Source organism: Sceloporus undulatus, chromosome 4, assembly GCF_019175285.1.
Source record: "Sceloporus undulatus isolate JIND9_A2432 ecotype Alabama chromosome 4, SceUnd_v1.1, whole genome shotgun sequence".
NCBI lineage: Eukaryota > Metazoa > Chordata > Lepidosauria > Squamata > Phrynosomatidae > Sceloporus > Sceloporus undulatus.
The window spans coordinates 29,439,207-29,461,313 of record NC_056525.1 but is presented as its reverse complement, the minus strand read 5'-3'; the positions used below and the strand labels follow the sequence as shown (position 1 = coordinate 29,461,313).

The window sequence follows — 22,107 nt, the reverse complement described above, 5'->3', positions numbered from 1 at the left end:
GGGGTAACTGTTATGCAGATCACATCATCTGCAGGGAATGGGGAAGCATTTCTGGCCAAAAACCAAGGGAGGGGACACATTCCTTGTATGTTAGTACAAACTAATTATTAATGCCTTTAAAAAACAAACTCACATATAAAAGTAAACAAGTGCTTTCTTTTATAGTAGTAATTTTGGTTTTTGGACATACAATATAATCACAAAGACTTAATACAAATCCAACTTCGTTAAAATTCAAGACATACAGAAACTGCTTTTAATTTGCAGTGCTTTTAAAAATGGGTAAATTTTTAAACTTTATTATGCAATGAGGTGAGTTTTCAGAAATGGTACTGGGGCATGCCAACACTTTAAGTAACAAAATTCTTTTGGACTTGATTCTTTTGAAACAGGACACTGAATATTTACAGTACCATGCTGGAAAGCTGGTTTCTCTGAGTGAAGATATATTTTCTCCTGTTGGCCTCAAGGTAGATGTGTAAACTATGAGTAAATTGGCTTCTGTGATAGATGAACACCAGAAGACTTTTTATGTGCACCCACTTAGGAATATCCTCTTGAGATCAGTAGCTGTTTTTTTACCATTTTCTAGCAATGCTGATGTGCCTATACCATTAGGAAAAATAATAATCCAGATTTGTGTTTTCATATGATGCCCTTCTAATGTCATTTGAAGTTGGGAGTTGGAGGTGAAGTCACAGAAGAGCTATAAACTGGCTTCCACTGAAATGATTTTGTGTGCATTTGCCCCTTAGGGTTCCAAGTGCCTTAGGTCAGCCTTGGTTTTGGCTTCGTTCTCTCTTGGAATAGTAGCTGCAGTGACTGGTGGAATTAAAACAGATTGTGAAGCAAGTGAGGTATAATCCAAAGCAAAAGCAGGTAAACTGGTACGCTTCAAGAAAGGATACATATTCTCTATGACAGTAGTCCCCAGACGATCACTGTGTCTATTCTGATTGCATAACAGTGCAAAAACCCTATCTACCTTAGCTTCAAAGTTCATCCAGTCCTCCAGGCTAACATTATAATTTGATCGGAAATCATACACACTTTCATTAAGTCTGTACAAGGATTCAAGTTCTGGCCAGTTTATATCCTCATTGAGGTCCAGCAATTGCAGGAATTTAGCCTTCCCAGCCTTCCCAAAGTTGTCCTCTGTAAAACAGAAAGAACACATACAGTACTTCATTATTTCACTCTGCAGTAGAATGGGCAGTGAAACAAACCTATTTTGTTTGCATGGTCATGCAAGTGAAAGGAAAGAGCTCTCAATTGCATGTGGTACAAGCAAAAGATACATTTCTTCACAACCAGCTGCAACTAAAATTTCATGTGAAACCCGACTTCATAAATAATGAAGTACCTCAGGATAGAAATTGCCACCTCTCATATTAATTTTATTGTAATGACTACAGGTTGTTTAAATGATCCCAATTTTCACAATGCCTTTTTTAAAAAGTGAAAATATTATACAATAAAATGCATAGGCTCAACCCAGAATTTTGAGACTGCTTGTCTTCTTTCAAAACTTTTTCTGTTTAGTGTGGTTAAACCAGCAACACTTTAGATTTTGGAACTGGACTGCAACTTTTTGTTTGGATTAGCAGAACTGGCAGATTTACACATTTCTCTGTACAAATGCACTCCACCTACACTATTGATAGCTACATTGACACAATAAATTACTATCTGTCAACTTCCTAAAACTGATGAGAAATACCCACAATAACAATGTTGTGTTTCTAACTCTTTGGGCCCTGCTTAAAGATGCAGACTCACTCAGCAATATACTGTAACCTCAAATAGAAAATGTGACTTTGTTAGATAAGATCCATTTCCCAGACAAATCACTATGAGGTAGATGTTTTAAGAATGATAATACAGTGGTACCCCGGGATACGAAATCACCGCCTTACGAAATTTCCGGGTTACGAAAAAAATCCATTAGAAAAAACTGTTTCGGGTTACGGGTTTTTTTTTGGGTTACGAAAATTTTTTTGGTGCTTTTCGGCGCTTTTTCACACGGAATCGCGGCTTCCAGCGCTAGCGCCTATGGCAATTTCGGCTTGCGAAAGATTTCGGGTTACGAAGGGCTCCACGGAACGGATTACTTTCGTAACCCGGGGTACCACTGTAGATGAAGTTATGAATATGCAGTGCATGCAAAAACAAAGAGAGAGAGTAAGAAAGTTAAGGCAAGATATTTTTGCAAGGATGGACTCCCAACTCACAATGATTTGGAAGATGAAGGCCTCTTCATTTCTGGCCACTTTCGACGCTGAAACTGCCTAATATTTGAGCCGTAAAAGAAGAAAAGAGTTAGCTATTGCTGAGAAAACCACCAGTGCTACAGCACAGTAAAAGAAAGCAAAATGAATTTAGCATGACATATATGCTACAAAAAATAAAACAAAGCTAACAGTGATGCAGAGAATGGTGATTTATTAAGTGACCCACCATATTCTAATTTTGCTCCACAACTTAGCTCTTCCTGCCTATCTCCTCCCTAATGCAGTTCTCAAATGTGAAGATACTTAATAGGAGAAGGAGCATTTAAATTTTAAGAATAGTTGTAGTTTAAATTGTACCTGTATTGCTCATAGCTTCCATCTTTAAGGCCTAAATGGAGGGAAATCATACTCATTATCCAGCAATGACAGCAGAACAACAACAATCCCCTCCCAACAACACCATTTTGTCAAGGCACTGTCTGGAATGGGAAAAGTATATGGCTAACTGTAAACAAATGGCTTTCTATGACAGGTTCCACACAGAGAGTTTTGGGGAGACAAACCATTCCACCTGAAAAGTACGAAGAAGCTGAAATAAGACAATCCACTGCAAATTAAAATTCACACACTCTTCATACACTGACCATGTTCCCATGTGATAGCAAGCCTGGATGTACTTTTTTTTTAAAAAAATCTGGTCTTGTGATTTGTGAACTCACTTCTGTCAACAAGCTGTGATTAGTTATCCAACTGCAAATGACAATATGAAATGACCTGTTTAAAGCTTGCAAGAATGTCTAAATTTGCATTGTGGTTTGTTCCTGACATCTTTTCCCTAACTGCCTACTCTGAAACAGGACCTAACAAAAGAGGCAGGAGAGAAATTAATCAGAAACTGAAAAAGCAAGCCACAGTTTGTATGGCCATCCATTTTTTTATTCATGGCTTAATATACCAAACCATGGTTAACTCAAATCATTATTCTTTTGTATGTCATGCAATCATAACCACTGAATGAAGAATGAGACTGCATTCCCTTGGCAACATGGGGTGGGGTTAAAAGACAAACTCGCTATTTTACAGTGGCATTTTCTCACTCCAGTTGCTGCATTAGCTTCATAAAAGGCAATTTGTCTGAGGCACAGCAAATGCCTGAATCCAGTTTAGTGTCAAAGAAAGTAGATCCAGTGAATCAATGGGACCTTGGTAAGTGAATGATTATGTAAGTTCAGTTCCTTGGATTTTCCCTACTCAGCTGTTTTTCACTACAGACACACTATTATTGACAAACATATCAACTGCTCCTTTTGTATTACGGCTGTTGAGTTATTCCCTATGTTGCCTCTTGTGGCACATGGAAAAATTGGGCAGAGGGAATGATTTATCATTTGTGAACTTCCTTCTCTCCCATAACCTCTTCCAGTGGACTGACAGAATTCATTCAGAGAAGTTTCTACTTTTGATTTTCTCAGCGGCAAATTATGTAAGAAAATATTTCTAAAATCAGTGAACACTTGCCTACTTTTCCTGCTTAAGGCACTTCATGATTCACCTACCAAACCTTTGCAATAAGGTCATCTTTGTTAACAAACTGTTTCCTGTGGCAAAAGCAAATTAAGAGATGCCTTACCCAGCTCCATGTTCCGAGTCCTGGGGTTGCATTGCTTATATCCTTTACAGCTTCTCAGTTCCATGAGCTGCACATGTAGTTGATTGAGAACATCTCTGTCTAATGTGTTCACTGCATTAACTAGCTGCAAAAATAAGTTTTGATTTATTCAGTGGACAAGATAAATGGTCTACTATGAATTCTCACCAAGATACTTATTGTTACGTATGCTACATGCTGTGAGAGTACAAGGCTCTGAATACTATCTCTGAAGTTACTTTCTCCAAAAAATTAGAAAGTTATTTGCTGGTATACTGAAGCTAATTATTTTTGTAATGGAGTTCTACAAAAGGTGATTAAAACACGTCTATCGCTGGACTGCTTGCAAGAACTAATGAGATAAGCACTAAATAACTACATACTACTGTATATAAGGTCATCTTTAGTCAAAACAAATATATTTAAGGACATTATGTTCAAGGAGAAATTCTCAACCATCTCATGAGAATTAAACCCCCTTTTCTTTTTCTCCACTGGGAAAAAAATAACAAAAGGAATTGACTTGTGCCATGTTTAATTTGGAAACTGCCTAGCTACCCAGCTGAATTTTCTTTCTAGAGACAGATTGCAGGCAGGGTTTAAATACACCCTACACATCTTAAAACAAAACCTGTTACTTTCTTGCTACAGCCTGGGGCATTTAAGTCAAACATGCCATGCTGAGAGTTTTGTTCAGGAAGAGAATGCTGCAAACTCATGAAAAGTCCTAAAAGCAGCTATATGGGAAGAATCCCTTAGGTACAGCTTTGTATCAGGGAACAATGGGATACAATTGTTGAGCAAGACAGCACAAATTTCTTGACTTCTCAATCAAGCAATGCACATCTGTTTCAAAGAAATGTACACCCATCCCTTGAAGTATTCAAGCAACACCTGCAAGCCTGTTTCTGGGCAGAAAAAATATAGGCAAAGAGAAAGATGGCAGCTGGAGGTGCTGTCAGTGTCATTTTTCCTCTGGGAAGAAGATACTGGCATGTAGATTCCCACTGCCCTTGTCTCAAAGGGAAAGTGACACTGAGCAAACACACCTGCATTCACTGCTTCTTCACTCTTTTCTGTCCAGATGAATATGGAGGCCTCTTAGGAGAAACAGAAGGTAGAGGGCTTGTCTCCTTTGGATTGGGCCCCTCATAGAAAGCAATCTGCTTCATCAGAGGCATTAGCAGTGACAGATGAAAGATGGTGTTGCCTACTAACCCCCATCCCACCCCACCCCGCCAACACCTCTTTGTTATGTTTAGTACAAGTTTTCTTGAATGGTCTTTGCCATGCTTTACATGACTATAAAGTGGAAGCATCTCTCCCCAAATATGACATGGAGTTGTAGGCTGATCACTGTTCTCCACTGCTTATTTCCCAAGAGGCTGGGGACCAGAACACCCATAAGCAGCAGTTCCAGCATGAGGTCCTCCTTTTTACAACTCCATAAATCCGTCCCATCCCTCCCTTCTCCCCACCATGGGTAAGTGGCTTTCTGCTTAACCCAGCCAGTCCAAGCATGTTCAGTTTTCAGTGGCCTATTGGAGATGGCAACTGCCCTGCTAGAAATATTTTAGTTGTCCTAATTGTTGCTGAACTTCTTCAAATCTGAAGAGTACCTCTAAGCCTGCTTGTGAGTGGTGTTCTTTTGCGTACTTACAGAATATGATTTGAAGAATGAGGCTGAGATCCTACATTAGGCTGGTGGAGCATAAATCTTTTGCAGTGTAATTGCAGGAGGCAGTGGAAACTGTTCCTTCTACCTGGCTGTTTCCCACCTGGCCCTCCCTCCCCGACATACCATCTGAACTGAGAACAAAAATAGCAAAATGTGGACCTATGACTAACATCTTCAATTTTTATCTGCTGTCTGGTTTTTAAAACCTTGCCTGATGAAAGCTAGTGGACTTTCAAAAGTTTGCAGCATGTATATTTTGCATTTTGGCTGGCGCGGTATCACTGTTTGATGGATTTTTGATGTCAGTGGGTATACACAATGAAATTTACCCTGGCAAACATGAGCAGAATCTTTGTTCTACTGCAAAATTAGCTGCTCAAGCATGGCTGCTGCTTTGGAAATGACCATTAAGAAAACTTGCTCTGTTGCAGGAGACACAATTCATGCAGCTTTCAGTTTATCTCATTTGTGTCATGAAAGGCTGAACTTTTACAACTGTTTACACTTTCTGCAAAAGTTACAGCCCCATACTTTTCATAGCTTACCTGGTAAGGATCAGTGTTGAGATCAAAGTATTCCAGGAAGCCAGTAGCAAATTCGCAGAACAGGAAGTTGTGTGTCTCATTGATTGTCCTCATGCACCAGTATGTGTTGTTGTTTGCGCTGGTACAGGCACAAAAAGGACCCACTATAAATAAAAGGCTTACAATAGTTAAAGTTGTAAAATGTCTTTAAATGCTAGTATAATAAAGTAGCATGTCATTCAATCCAATTTATCAAGCATTATTACCCCTGGCTACAACACAATTGTTTCAGACAGATAGTTACAATACTTAAACAATTCTACTAACCCAGTAGCAGCCTTCAAAGCAGAGCAAATCCTTGAATGGCTACTTAATGTTATACTCATTTCAAAGTGTTGACCTTCAAAGCACTTTATAGCTTGGAGCCTCCATACTCAAAGAAATGTCAAACCCTTGAACTCATTACACCAGAGCAAGCCATTTTAGGACCCCTAGAACATTTTGTGACAGAATATACAAAAAACCAGACCCACACTGAATTGCATCACCTGAACACTTATGGTAATCTGAATTAGAATAAATCCAATGAATCAACTGTTGAACAATGAGCCAACAGCTATGCCATTATGTAAATGCCACTGATTCAATGGACCTACTATTGATGGAAGCACTAAGAGGATTTAGGCCTATGTTCCCAAATTACATCTACCTACCATGCAGTTTTGTTTCTCTTGAACCCAACCAACCAACCAACTGGAAACAAAGCCCCAAGAAATCTGATTTTTGCCTTGGGATACTTCTTTTAAAAATCCCATACAGTGTAAAACTGGGACAATAATAGTAATAATAATTAATAACAATGGCATTTTCCAGTAAACCATGAAGCACTCAAGCAGGAATGCCATGATCTGGTTGCCAGCAAGTTTAGCGAAACAAAAATTTATTTCATTGACACATATTCAATGGTGTCAGAAAATTCTATTTTATCTTAATTTTATTTGACTTTGTAAAACATTCCAACTGGTCTTGTCTGGTTCTGGTTATTTGGATGCAATAGACATGATTCTGTGCACACAAAACACTCTTTTGGGCATGGGCATTTTTATATGCTGAAACACAGAATTCTTATCAGGTCAGAAAAGAACCCAGAATTCAAAGAGTGTATTTCAATAAGAATATAGGAAAAGATAATTTAGTCTGGCAGTTCTGTAAGGAGCTGGCACAACTCAGAGGCAACTTGCTTTTATTTAGCAAGGATAATAGCTTCCTTGCTGTGCAGGAAGAAGGCATACACTAGTGCTCCCTAGTGACTTGAGTATGCAACAACCTGATCTTGCATTCCAAGATGAAATGATGGCAATTCTTACATGTCCACAAAGGAGCAGTTTGCCAATGCTGGTTGTCATGCGTGAAGCACGTCAGGCCTGGCATACTACATGTGTCATTGTTTTTGATCCTCTTGAGCAGTTTCCGCAGCTTCTTCTTTCGCCTCTGTTCTCGGAGGAGCCACAATTTATCCTTCTCTTGCAGGGTTTTCCTGCAACACGAAGACAAGGGAGCAACTTTTATGGCCTGCTGCACAAATTAGTAACAAATGCAAGGTTTCTAGATTTAGTGTGTTAGCTTTTATACCCCACTTGAAAAGGTTACCTATGATGGCTGGGAGATTGTGGTGCAGAAAAGTAATGGCTGTGATGCTGAGCATCAGAGGCATACCTACAATGTTGTAGCTATGGTCAATCTATAGGCCCAACCCTGAAACTCACCTTAAAAGCCTGTCAGCCATCCCAAATGACAGGGTACTATGAAGCCGGCAAGTGGAGTGCAGCAGAATGATTTGACTAGCTCCCTCCTATTAGTGTACAATGATACAAGAAAGATTTGCAGTCCCTGGGGGTCCTTCCTGCTCCTCACACCGTAGCTCACTGGTGGAAGGGGGCTGGTAATATTATCCTGAAGTGTCCCACTAATTGGCATGACAGAACAGTCATGACACTGGGACAACAATATTATATTGGAATACAAAGCAATTGCAAGGCCAAACGTCTTATCTTACAACAATTGCAACACAGGATGTATGGTGTAGTGGTTTGAGTGTTGGACTAGAATACTGAGAGATCAGGGTTTAAATCCACGTTCAGCCATGGAAACAGACTGGGTGACCTTAGGCAAGTCACTCTCTCAACCACACTTGGGCAAGCCCCTTCTAAACAATGTTGCCAAGAAAACCTTGTGATAGATTCCATAAGTCAGTAAGGGTTTGAAGGCACATAACAATGGATGATATACAAAGATGAATCCTGAGGATTTTGCCAAGTTCAACAAGGATTATGCCCCAGAGGCTTTAAAATGAGAAACTGGCTGGAATCCTCTTGGTGAGATGTGCTCATGTAATTTGGGATTACATGAATGTATGTTCTTTGTTGGACATTGTAGGCAGAGGTACTCAATAACTTCTTGTTCAACATCTCTATATACAACAGAAGGCAGCTTTCAAGTACTGCTGCCATGGGAATTTATTGTCTTGGGGGAGGGGGGAACAGTGAGAGGCACCTGGGCAACATCTGAGGGAGAGAGTAGGCTGGCCCAGTTCCATCAGGGGCTAGCCTGAAGAAGAAGAACCCTCCCTCCGGTCCATCTGCCTTGGTCCAGGCCTCAGAGGGAGAGAAGAATGCTGGACCTGATTCCCTCCCCCCCTCACCATTCCCTTCTCCTTTTGTGTCGTGTCTTTTAAATTGTAAGCCTGTGGGCAGGGAACTGTCTGTTATCCCCTCTATTGTAAACTGCTCGGATTCCCAGTGATTGGGCGGTATATAAATAAAACCTATTATTATTATTATTATTAGAAGCTGATTCCCCCCCACCCCCAGATCCCCAGCCAGCTGCTCAACAGCCAGGGTGTGATATCAGCTTCTGATTGTGGAACTGCAGCTGGATGCTGCTAGGTGCCTTTAGTTTTTCTCCCAGCCAGTAAATTGCCACTGGAATGTGGTCTGATGGTTTAAAACAAGGGCAGGGGTTCCCAACTTTTTTGGCTCACAGAGCCCTAAGGGGTCCACGGAGCACAGGTTGAAAACTGCTGGTCTAGCAGGATGTAGAACTGCACAGACAAATCATTATACTCTACCTGCATGATGTAGAATCTCACCCATTTGTGTTTTTTTAAAGCATCAATTATCCCTTCCAGTGGGGGGGCTTGAAACTATTTTATAGCACAACAAACAAAATGAAATCATAGAAACAGGCTCAGAACAGACAGACCGAATGCACTGTGCTGGCGCTGATACTAGGTTAGGGACTGCGCAGCAACTGCATGGTACCTAACCCTAGCAAGGCATGGCGGTGTAGTAATGGTGCCACCATTTTGACGTAAGCAACATGCAGCATCCGCACGTCGCTGTGCGTCGCTTATGTCAAGAGTGCGTCAAACTGAAGAGCTTAGACTTGTAAGCTGAGGAATTCTGGCTGTTGTGATACTGAAAAGGTATATCTCCAAACTCTGGTCACAGTTTAATACTCTTCTCTCATTAAAAGGCCTAGCCTGGAAAGATATCACAATCTTCCTGTACACTGAAATGCTTTTTGTCATTATGTGCCTTCAAGTCCTTTTGGTGAACTTATTTTCTTGGCAACACTGTTCAGAAGGTTTGTGTGTGTGTGGGGGGGGGGGGGGGGGGTTGGCTTTGCTTTCTTCTGTAACTGAGAGACTTTGAGTTGCCTAAAGTCACCCAGTAGATTTCCATAGCTGAGCGGGGATTTGAACCCTGGTCTTCAGCATCATAATCCAATGCTCAAGCCAATACACCACACTGTGCTACAATCCAAAATTCCGTCACCACTGTACCTTTTCACTCTGTGAAATTGCCATAGCTTCTCCTGTAGTAACTCTGAAACTTTAAAAGTGTATGTGGCATTTCAGATACACTCATCAACCAGGATCTTGTATCAGATGTGATCAGCATCTGAACATTCAGATACTGTCTTAATTTTTTCTGATTATATTTTGGTTAGTAAGTCTACCATAAAAGCAAATTTAATGTTAGTTTGTACATACTTAAAAGGATGGAGACCAGATCCTTTGTGCCTCAGTTTGCCTTTATGTTTAGCATGGAAGCTGTAAAACAAACATAGCAAATGTAAAATTAGCAAACACATCTTCTCCATTTATACTTCTTTCATTCTGGTTCTCTCCAAAGCCCTAGACAGCATATGAAAGCAACAAACACACTATTATAAAATAAACTGAAGTTTATCGCACAGGCCCTGAAACAGGCCCGTTGCGTTCCAAAACAGGTGTGTGCACGAGCGCACACGGAATGGGATAGGGCTAGGAACACATCTTACTGCACAAGGGAATCCTGTTGTGACCAACATGATTTTTGAACTTGGCCAATATTACTCTCTGGGTGATTTCAATTGTGTGTCTAAATAAATGACACACAGGTTAGTGCTCTGTTTCTCCCTATCAGCATATGTCCATCCCTTTCAACAGGAAAAAGAAGGTCAGTCCAGAGAAACCTCCACATCATTACGAGATGATGTTATTGTGTGCCATCAAGTTATCTCCAACACAGGGTGAACCAAAGGTGACTCTATCATGGGATTTGCTTGGAAAGATTTGTTCAGAAAGGGTTTACTTTTGCCTTCCTCTGAGGCTGAGTGAGTGACTTGCCCAAATTCACACAGTGGGTTTCCATGGCCGAGTAGGGAGTCGAACCTTGGTCTCCCAATGTCCTAGTCCAACCCTCAAACAACTACACCACACTGTCTTGACAGAAGAGATTTGTTGTTGTGTCTTCAAGTTGTTTCCAACTTATGGCAACCCTAAGGTGAACTTATCACAGGGCTTTCTTGGCAAGTTTCTTCAGAGGAGGTTTGCCATTGCCATCCTTTGGGGCTGAGAGAGTGTGACTTCCCCAGTGCCATCCAGTGGGTTTCATGGCTAAATGAAGATTAGAATCCTCCACAGACATTGTCCAGCACTCAAACTGCTACACCACCATGGCTCTCAACAGCTTTATATAATTTATATATGACACCAATGGTCAAATCCTTGTCAACACCAATAAGGTAATCTCCTATCTTGATGGCTGTCAGCAATAAAACAAATATCTCAAATATCTAGGCTTTGCAGGGAGAGCTGAACTCTCCTTGGCAAAAGTACCAAGAGTGGGCCTTTATGCCCTCACATGTTACACACTGGGGAGATTCTAATTCCTCAGGCTGGACAATTGGGCCATCTACTCTAAACCAAATCTATACACATTAAGGAGACAAACACTGACTATTTGTTTTACTGTAATATTATTTGGACTTTAAAAGGGACATACCACATACATAGCACTGAGGATAGAGCAAGCTTGTTTTCTGCAGCCCCAGAGACTAGGACATGGAGCAATGGATTCAAGCTACAGGAAAAGAGATTCCATCTAAACTTCAGGAAGAAAGTCCTGATGGTAAGAGCTATTCAACTGCCGCAGAGTGTGGTGTATCCCCCTGCCATGGATACAAGCAAAGCACTCCTTCTTTGGATGTTTTTAAACTCAGGCTGGACTGTCAGGAGTGCTTTGCTTGTACCCATGGCAGGGGGTTGGCCCTTTTGATCTCTTCCAACTCTTTGAGTCTATGATTGTTCTCTCCCCAACAATTTGTTTTGATAAATCACAGGAAGTCACAAGACCTACCAACATGCATTAGATATATGGTAGCCTTATTTATTATTCTTTCTTTATTGTATGATACTGCTAAAGAGTTCAGGAAATTTAAACAGCTATTAAGGAGTGTGGTTAGAGAGATACATTCTCTTTCTCTCTCTCTCTCTCTCTCTCTCTCTCTCTCTCACACACACACACACACACACACACACATTTGGATTTTTTTTTCCTATAAGCTATGAATTGCATTCTCATTTTAAAATACAAACAATTACATTACTCAGTTAAGATAGGAAACAAACCACTTATCAAACCCAGCACTCAAGAACTGGATAATTTAATCTTTGGGGACAGTAGTGCTGTGTTTTGAAGGACACAGCAATGACAGAAGTATTTGGTAAGTGAGAACAAGCATAATTTTGCATTGTACAGTATCTTCTGCAATTTTACAATGTGTCCTCCCCCTTAAAACACAAACTAAATTGCAGGTAGAAGGCTTACCTTATCTTGTTACAATCACATTCTTCTGGTCTCTTCTTCTTTAAATGACCTCTTACTTCCCTCAGGTTTTTAATTTTATTTTGTAGAGTTTCAATCTAATGAAAACAATAATAAAAAGTCATGGCACAACCAGGGAGTGGGAGTTGTGAGATGAACTGGTTGGGTTTTTACTCTCTCACTTGCCATCCAATACTCATTAAATCTCCCTTTTAACTCTTCCATACTTATCACCCAGCTAAAGGTCATCCACACTACACAGCTGTATAAGTGCCATACCACTATAACCTGGTACCTTATAAATACCTTGCCAACTATAAATCCAAGCATTCCTTCAGATACAACAGTGATAATTTAAAAGTTAATTGATATGCGTTGTGTTAATAAACTTTAAAACTCTTTTTGCACTTTAACCCATATTTTTACACAACAGGATAATTAAACCTTTGCACCAAGTTTGCACTTTAACTAGAAGTCAACCTTGATAGCAGCATTCCTCAGTCTGTGCAAGGGTGTGAGCAGTTTCTAGATAGATGTGCAATGACTTCCAGAGGAAAGTCATCTTACTGCCATCACAGATTTGGAGAGGAATGAAGCCGCTATATTTCCACTATTCAAACAACTCACCACACATAAGATAGGAAAACCATAAGGTTTGGCAAAATCAGAGCAACTCATACTAGCTGTTGTGAATAGTTTACCGAGAATCTGAATGAATGAGGAAATTACATTACAGACTGTTCCCTCTTCTCTTTTTTTCCTTTTTAAGACATGAATCACCATAGTTCAATTCGGGTAGAGCTTAGAGATATATAGTCTTTGATGCAAAATGATACAGCTTTAGTTTTCATTTTCTAGAAAACTGATAATGCAGATTTCCTATCAGCTGACTGGCACACCTTATATTAGGTAGACTAGACTCACTGAAATTAGCAGGACTAGTATAAATAGAACTACGTTTGTGTTCAAAACATTTATAATCTTTCTTTTTTGACAGCAAAACATGAGGTGCATAAAACTAGGATATGTAATACTTGTGGCTCTACCTCCAACACTAATATCTGAAATCAGTGTCCACTGCTATGAGGGATTTACTTGGGGCAAATTCTTACAGAACCTAAAAATGCGCCACCACCTATTCATTCTGTGGTGTATGCAAAGAATGCCTAGGGAACAAAAGGTCTTTGTGCATCTGATGTCCTCATTATGTCCTCTTCTCTGCAGTGGAAGTTACAACAAGTGTAGAAATTACAGATTGAATTCTGACTGTGCAGCAACAAAAGTCCCCTTTACCCACCTTTTAACTGATGCAGCCCTCACAACATAACCATTCATGTATCACTAGAGCAATGGTCCCCAAAGTGTACCCTTTAAGAGATTTTGGACTTCAACTCCCAGAAGCCTCAGCCATGTTAGCCAATAGTCTGGGATTCTGGGAGCTGAAGTCCAAAATCCCTTAAAGAGCACAATTTGGGGACCACTGCACTAGAGAATACAGGGATCACCTGTTTTCTTGTAGCTGGACCACTGCAAGGATGACATTTATAGGAGCCTATCAAGCATCCTTAGAAGTCCCTGTCAATGTTTATTGTACTACTTCCAGCTACAGGAAAATAGCTGGACACATCTCCACTGTTCTCCAACAACATGGAAGTGGCAGTGTTGGGGAAGGTGCATCGCTTAAAATGTGGGTTGGAGGCAACAGCAATGAGAGATTTAGCTATGGAGATGTAGTAATATGATACATGTCTCCTGATGCAGAAACCAACCTTTTGCTTTATTTGTCTTGGATGTACTTGCACAGATGATAAGCAGAAGGTAGGGGAAAATATGCTGCCAAAATTCTGCATCCACATTCATTGTACTCATGTAAAAATAATGCAGAAACAAATTTCAATGAGATCAAGCCATTATGACCATATCTTGTACTGCCAAATATCTCAGAAGAACTGCAATCTCCATTGCCTGGACTCAATTTGCACCTGATCCAGGTAAGCTGCAAAGATGACAGTGGTGTATTTCCTATGTTGTTTTGCTAGCCTCAATTACATTTCTTTGGAAGGGTAAGGACACAACACAATTTGGAAGCTGTAGCAGCTACCTTCTCACAGAATGTGTCCATTCAAAATATTCTGTCCTTTTGGAGTGAAGTGTATTTCCTATGGATTCAGCAGTCTATGAGTAGTTGTCATAATCACTAACCTCATGATCTATATGAAGTTTATGGTCCTTCCATGCTTGCAGTGACTTGTACAGATCTGTGTCACATTGAACGGTGTCATTCTCTAAAATGTAGCACCTGTGCAGAAATGAAAGTGGTCACTAGAGGGGCTAGTGGAGCAAGTACAGTACTGCAAAAAGCTGCTTGCATTTAAAAACTAATTTTAGTCTAGAAGGCAGTGTCATATTAATTAGGCAGCAAAGAAGGGTCCTTACTCTTGTGCAGATTCTGCCACTAAGGATCACTGTCCCTGCAGAGCTGAGGACCCCCAAACTCCTGCTATTGCTATTTTAAAGTAATTTTTACCATGATGGCAATTAAATCCCCCCCATCCTTTCTAAATTTTCTGGCAGAGAATGCCAATTTTATGCATTTTACTGTTTATATGGCATGGCTCCTGCTGTCAGTGAATTGATCTTAAAGTCCTTTTATGCTGCAAGACAGATATAGGCCTACTGAAAACTTGACTCATGTTATGGTTGTATGTGTCTTATCTACAAATGTGTATATTATTTTTTCATCTTGGTTATTTGTGGAATATATCTCCATCTGTTAGTCTCTATGGTGGGTCTTAAAACTACAGAACATATGGCACAACAGGGTTTGAAAGCTATATAAATTATTGGTCATGTTTTCAGATTTGTGAAGAACCATGTTTGACACTTCATATTCTACTCTGTATTTCTTTCCTCCACTTTGAAAGCAGGGACTTCTTCAACAATATCACCAGAACTATATATGTTGGTATAACTAGGGTGATGCCAGCATATGTAACCAATTGGATTCTAGCTCATACAGTGCCTTATTTTCAGTGCAGAATAATCATTATGAGCTTCATTGCAATCACCATTACTCACCTTAACTTAATTCCATGAAAACTTACCTGTGTGTCACTTTTATTAAGTTGGGGGCTGCATTCTCAGAAATGCTGCCGGCACCACTGTATTCCAGAGTATCTTTATCCTCGTCATCATCACCTCCTTTATCATCTTTGTACTCATTTGTGACATTCATGGGTAATACAGGCTGGTAGCCATCCTCTAAATCTAAGTTAAACACTTCTCCATCAAGTTCTACAGATACTGAGCGAATTGAGCGGCTCCGAATATAGCTTGCTTTATATTCTGTGAGAAGAGGGAGGAAAGCCCACACAACTTGTTTCTATTTAACACATCAAATATAGGATTGACAGACGGGAAGTAATCTATATCATGCTTTTGATGAGAAGTAGGTTAGGTCGAAGATGGTCTAGTTCTTTATTCCCAGGGACCACTCCATTCTTCAGAAAACCTTCTTATGGAGGCCAGAAACCCAACTGCTACATATGTAGTTAAGCTTTACTGTGAATTCAGCATCTCTATGAAAGGTTACAAAGCTATAGGGCATGCGCCCAGGGGTTCACAAATAAAAGCAAGTGAAATAAAGGGTGGACAAGTGTGTTTCTTACAACTTTGAAAACAATTTGATTTTTTTCCTACAAGTAAAACTCGCAAGATTTTTTTTTTTAAAAATATACCTTTGAATAACATTTGATTCTGTTGTTATGTGCTTCAAATTGTTCCTGACTTATCGCCAGGTTTTCTTGGCAAGATTTGTTCAGAGCAGGTTTACTTAGTCCTTTTGAGTAAGAGAGTGTGATTTGCCCAAAGTCACCCAGTGCGTTTCTATGGCTGAACAGGGATTCAAATGGTTGCCTCCCAAAATCCTAGCCCAACACTGAAATCACTACACCATGCCAGAGTTGTCAAAAGCATGATAAAATGACTTTTAGAGCTAGAGGAGGCCCCTGGATTATCCAAAGGATCTCTCCTCTGTAGATATCATGGTATAACGCTGCACAGCTACACAACTGAACATTCCAGTAGATAAAATTTGGGAATTTGTAAGCCTTCCTTTTCCTTTTGAATCATTTTGCAAACTTGTAAAATGCAAAATCAGACTCTTCTGCTTCAGTGTCTCATCACTACACCAGAAATAACAAGCCTCTAATGGTGGCAATAAGGTTTGTAAAAGTGTTGCTAATTACACGTAATAGAAAACAGCGCACTAACATTCATTAATAATAATAATAATAAAATTTTATTTATATACCGCTTTTCCACTGATCAAAGCGGTTTAACAGCATATATAACATACAATATAAATATTAAAACATGAATATATTAAAAATCCCCCCATATACAAATAACAAAACCATATCTCATGCCAGCTCAGCAGTGCTGTCAGGAGGGGAGGGAGAGCGTACAGGAGTCAGGGGTATGCCTGCTCGAAAAAGTGTGTTTTCAGCCCCTTCTTAAATTGGTCTAAGGAAGTGGCCGAGCGGAGCTCACCGGGGAGCGAGTTCCAGAGCTTGGGGGCCGAAATAGAAAAGGCCCTCCTGGTGGTGGTAGCCAATCTATCCTCCGGAACTCTTAGCATTGCTTCCCGGCTGATCTGAGTGTGCGGGGCGGATTATATGGAGAGAGGCGGTCTTCCAAGTACCCATTGTTGTATGGGTGTAAATTGTCTAGGCTGCATCCTCACTGAAGAAATATAACAGTCTGATACCATTTTAACTACCATGGCTCGATGCGAAGGAATTTTGAGAACTGTAGTTTGTTGTGGCACCAGAGCAATGGTGGAGATAAAGACTCAGAGAGGATTTTGTTATGTGCAGCAGGTTACAAAGCTTTTGAGCAAGCAAGCAAGCAAATAATGAACAGTAGCAGCAACAATAGTGTATTTGTGTGGGTATGTGTGTGCACACACTGTGTTTGGTAATGTTTTATTTCACTGCAATGATTTACTTGTATTCACTAGATGGCAGCACAAGCTCACAATGCTAAAAAGAAAACACAAGAATGATGCCCAATTCGGTAAAGTCCCAAAGCATCATAGTAAAAACCTTCCTGGAAGTTGCTGGTGGCCTTTGGTTTTGATTTCCTCAGGGATGAAGCCCTCCTCAACATCTCCCACAGAGACAGTATATCCAACTTAAAAATATATTTTCTTTTCATCCTCCCCAAATTTCTTCTCCATTTCAGCTCTCTCTTACCAGTCAAGTCATTTCCTGGCATTAGATCCTCTCAGTTTCAAAGCCAGAAATTTCAGAGCTTGAAAACATTAGGGTTTTTTGGACAGCAACAACCAAAACTCAAGAGCTTAGACTTGCAAACTGAGGAATTCTGGCTGTTGTGATACCAAAAAGTTATATCTCCAAACTCTGGTCACAATTTAATACTCTTCTCCCATTAAAAGACCTAGCCTGGATTATAAAAACCTAATCCAGATTCAAAAGACATAGCTTAGTCCAGACCCAATGTGGTGGGTCCACTGTAATCACTTGTTCCTCATTCCTTATTATCAGCTGTTGCCAAGGCCAAAGTGATAACCATATGTCCAAATGGACAAACAATTATAACTTTTAGCAACTCAGCAGAGACAAAGGGACACATACAATTTAATTAAATAAGTCACAAGTCCAGACTGGAAACTACTGAAACACTGACTAGAGGTTGCCTAAAGGTTGCCTGATGAAGACGCCCATGGAGCTTTGAAAGCTTGCAACAAGGTTGCATTTTGATTGGTCAATGAAGGTATCACTGATGGATGTCTGTTTGTATTTGTTAAATGGCCAATACAGCTACCCCTGCATGTTTTCTGTATTGTGAGATACTGCATTGTAGCTGCAACAGGGGAACCATGAAGAGTAGCCTGTGGACTAGGACTTCAACCAAGGTAAAACAATTTTTTCTTCTTAAATTTGGACTCAATTCGCATGTTTTACCTCTACACCAACAAAATGTCCCTGATGCAAGAACATGGAGACTTCTTGAGGAATCCATTGTTCTCTGCCTACAAAGAAGCCTGTGACCTCACTGGAATGGAGACATACTGGATTACAAAAGAGGGGTCCCTGTTGAGATGCAAATGGACTTTAAATTTCCTGGACTTTGAAAATCTCCCTATTGTGGCATGGCCAGAAGGAGGAGGAGCCTGCCTGCAAAAGATATCCTCCCCAGCATAACATCTTTACTAAGGACTAAAACAACTTGCAGGCATCGGAAGGCAAAGCATTAGAGAAGCTGCAGTAGATGTGAAGGAGACAAGAGACAAATGTTTTGAAGTAAATTTTCAGTGGTGGCCTATCTTTTATAATGTTTATTTTTATTAGCTGCCTCAATACAAATACAGTTGCCCCTCCATATTCGCTAGGGTTAGGGGAACAAGATCCCCGTGAATATGGAAAAACCGCAAATAACAAAAACACTGTTTTTACCTGAGAGGACACCTCACTAGGACTGTCTGGGTCCTCCAGTGCAACTCTGTGGTCAATGTCTAATATACACTGACCATAGAATGGCACTGGAGTAGCTACAAATGGTCTTTCAGTGCAACTTTTAGTTAAAGTTGACCACAGAGTTGCACTGGAGGACCTAGACAGTCCTAGAGAGAACATATTAATGAAATCCGTGAATAATCAAATCTGCAAATATCAAATCCGCAAATATGGAGGGATGACTGTAACTATTTCTCAGCTTCAGCAATGCTGGACTGATGCTGACTGATCTTAAAGAAAGGATGCCAGAAGGCTTATTCAGATAATACATGACAAGTGAGATACCACTTAAGGAGAATTATATAAATCTGTACCTTTAATATTTCTTGCAATTATTTCAGTGCCCTTGCTCATAACCCCTAACACTGAATCATCATTTCATACTGATTTCAGAACCCTGAGCTGATGATTCAATTGAGCTTTTCACCCACCTGAGACTAAAACCTTCCACCTGAGGCTTAGCCAGGTGAATCATAGCTCCAGGGGAAAAATAAGTTTTTGATTAACGGAACATTTGACTAAAACAAGGGAACTCCCTTCCTTTTCAATACCAAGAGGAAATTCCAAGGAGTTACACCCAAATCATTATAAGAAACAAAAAGAGGCTTCCCCTAAATGAATCTATGTCCTTTTATTGAGATTCATGTGTACATATTTACTTATTTAAACCACATAGGCCAATTGTAAGTGCTGAATAAAATATGAAAAAATTAAATAATGAAGAAAAAGCAACAGCCATGGAGTAGAAAATGTGACCTTGAAGAGGTATCTATTTTCAAAAACAGATTTTTGTGTGTGTGGAAGAGCATAGAGGAAAAAAAATGGAAAGAAAGAAAAAGTTGCTGCTTGAAATTTTTATGATAACCTTTATCTAGGCAACCTGGCAGCACATAAATGTTAGTATAAATAAATAACCAAAGTAAATATAACTCACTTAAAAGTATATCTATTCTAAGGTGAGAGGGTTTTTCAGGACCCAAGGGCAACATATATATGTTTCTAAATGATTAAAAATATACTGACTCCATTACAAGTCAGATGTTGAGTACCCAAGTAGGAAAGGTATCTGCTGTTCCTGTGGTGTGCAATGAGAATGCAGTGAAACACCTGGAATAATGACAGTAACTGCAATGAAAAATGAGGTAATGTTTTTTAAGAAAACCATAAACTTTGCATCTGGCACAAGGGTGCTCAGCATTCAGGTTGCTACTAACTGTTCTTTAAGCACTCATTATTCACACCAAATTACTACCTGAAACTTCAGTTAAATCATAGTTTACTCAGGGGGAAAAGAGCCTCTGGAATGAATATTATACAATGACTGTATCCCAAGATTACTACCTCTCAAATATTTTCTTTTCTGTATAGAGGAGTTTAAGAGTGGAAATTGGTTATTTCTAGTAACAATGGATGGGATCTTTCTCCTTCTTGTCACTGTGATAACTATCCTTGATCTGGCACTAGAATCATCAAAATCTATCTACACAAATATAATAAGACTTAGAGACAAGAGGATAAGCCAGATTCACAATTTAATGACATATTTTTGGCCATAGCCTCACCCACTAGCATTACTGGAGGGATACGCAGGGCACCGGGTGACACCCCAGATGGGGGAGACACCCGATTGGTGGAAAATCAAACCACAACAAGGAGGGCCAGAAGCCCTGCCCCTTCTGACCAGAAGCCCCTATCCTACACCAAGTGTCAGGGAACATTTGGAAATGGGGGGGGGGGGTCAGGATTCTGCAGTTCCATATTCTATGTATAGAGAGCTGTCCATTTGATCTAAACTATCTCAGTTCACAGGACGGATCTCATGGAGTCACTTTTCTGCTATTTTCCTGATACATTATTTAATTATTCTCAAAATTACAAACCGATATTTATACTAGGGTGGGGAAAGTCCTGATTCTTCAGTCCCATTTGCAGTCTCAATGCCCCTTTGAAGTTCCCTACACCTCCAGACCTCCCATATATATATTTTAAAAATCTAGGGGGTTTTGGCCAAAATGGCAAACACTGCAAAACATAGCAGTTATGCCCACTTATTCCTAATACTTCCACACTGAATATCCTCCAACTGGACAAAAATCAGCCAGAAATGAAATCAGAAGTGATGTGGTGTCAATTCTTGTCACATTGGTTATGCTATTGTAGCTCCAGGGTCCCCCCCCCCTTACACAAACTTTGCTCCTACTGCAATTTGTAGGGTAGCCATGCCTTGAATAATCACTTGCTGTGGATAAAAAGGGAAGTACACTGTGTCTTATATGGACAGTCTTTGTTGCTATGTGCTTTCAAGCCAACTCTTCACTTACAGCAATCCTCTCCAACGTTTTTCTTGCCAAGATTTATTCAGAGCTTTCCTGATGCCTTCTTCCTCTTAGACACAGAGAGTATAACTTGCCTAAGGGTTACTTAATAGATTTCCACGATTGAGAAAGGATTCAAACTGTAATCTCCCAGAGTCATTGTTGTTGTGTGCCTTCAAATTGTTTCTGACTTATGGCAACCCGATCATCAGGTTTTCTGGAGCTAAGAGTGTGTGACTTGCTCAAGGTCACCCAGTGGGTTTCCATGGCTCAGTGGGGAATCGAACCCTGATCTCCAGAGTCACAGTTAAATACTCAAACCACTACACTATGGTGGCTCTACACCACACTGCCTTCCTCTCTGACAGAAAGAGCATGACATGCCCAAAGTTACTTAGTGGATATCCATGTTTGAGAGGGGATTCAAACTTTGGTCTCCCACTGTCCTAGTACAACAATCAAGCCACTACACCATGCAGAAGCTAGAAGTGTAACTGACCCACCACCCTGACTTATCCCACTGTACCTAAGCAGCCAGGCCACATGCTAGACTGTGACCCAGATGAATAACATCATTAAGAACATGGGAATGATCACAATGCAATTGACTGCACTTCCACAACAGAATAGATAGCTATGAAAACTACATTTAATTAATATATCATGCAACATGCATCCCAACTAGGGGAAAATGGTTAAGTAACTTCCACTCTCACCACCACATAATTTCCAGGCAGCACAAGGGAGTTAGCTCTTCTAGCTGGGGGAGGATGATTTTTTTCTGCTGTGAAGAACTTAGATGGTTATTTCAAATTTAAAACTGGACATACTGTTCTTTCAGTGCTACTTCCCTTTATACCCCCTTTCCTAGAACTATTGCTGAATTCAGAATACAGTACAAGGTTGTAATAAACCTGTAGTGTCACAATAATTCTTAACTGTTTGCAACTCCTATCATCCATGGTGACTGGCTATAGTGGGTGGGGCTGACAGAAGTTGTGAGGGAAACCACCTGGAGGG

At 40.1% G+C, this 22,107-nt stretch overlaps 1 protein-coding gene across 1 annotated transcript in view; it reads right to left on the bottom strand.

Annotated features, from left to right (window-relative positions):
- Positions 1 to 136: 136 nt before the first annotated feature.
- The window catches only part of SULF2 (sulfatase 2), a 148,303-nt gene continuing 126,332 nt past the window's right edge, over positions 137 to 22,107 (bottom strand). The window contains exons 12-21 of the mRNA XM_042465922.1: positions 15,338 to 15,578; positions 14,436 to 14,532; positions 12,237 to 12,331; positions 10,136 to 10,195; positions 7,449 to 7,618; positions 6,103 to 6,245; positions 3,862 to 3,985; positions 2,589 to 2,619; positions 2,232 to 2,288; positions 137 to 1,155 (exon numbers count right to left, since the gene is read on the bottom strand). Coding sequence (XP_042321856.1) covers positions 1,125 to 1,155; positions 2,232 to 2,288; positions 2,589 to 2,619; positions 3,862 to 3,985; positions 6,103 to 6,245; positions 7,449 to 7,618; positions 10,136 to 10,195; positions 12,237 to 12,331; positions 14,436 to 14,532; positions 15,338 to 15,578 — 1,049 coding nt within the window. The 3' untranslated portion in view covers positions 137 to 1,124. The remainder of the gene's footprint in view (positions 1,156 to 2,231; positions 2,289 to 2,588; positions 2,620 to 3,861; positions 3,986 to 6,102; positions 6,246 to 7,448; positions 7,619 to 10,135; positions 10,196 to 12,236; positions 12,332 to 14,435; positions 14,533 to 15,337; positions 15,579 to 22,107) is intronic.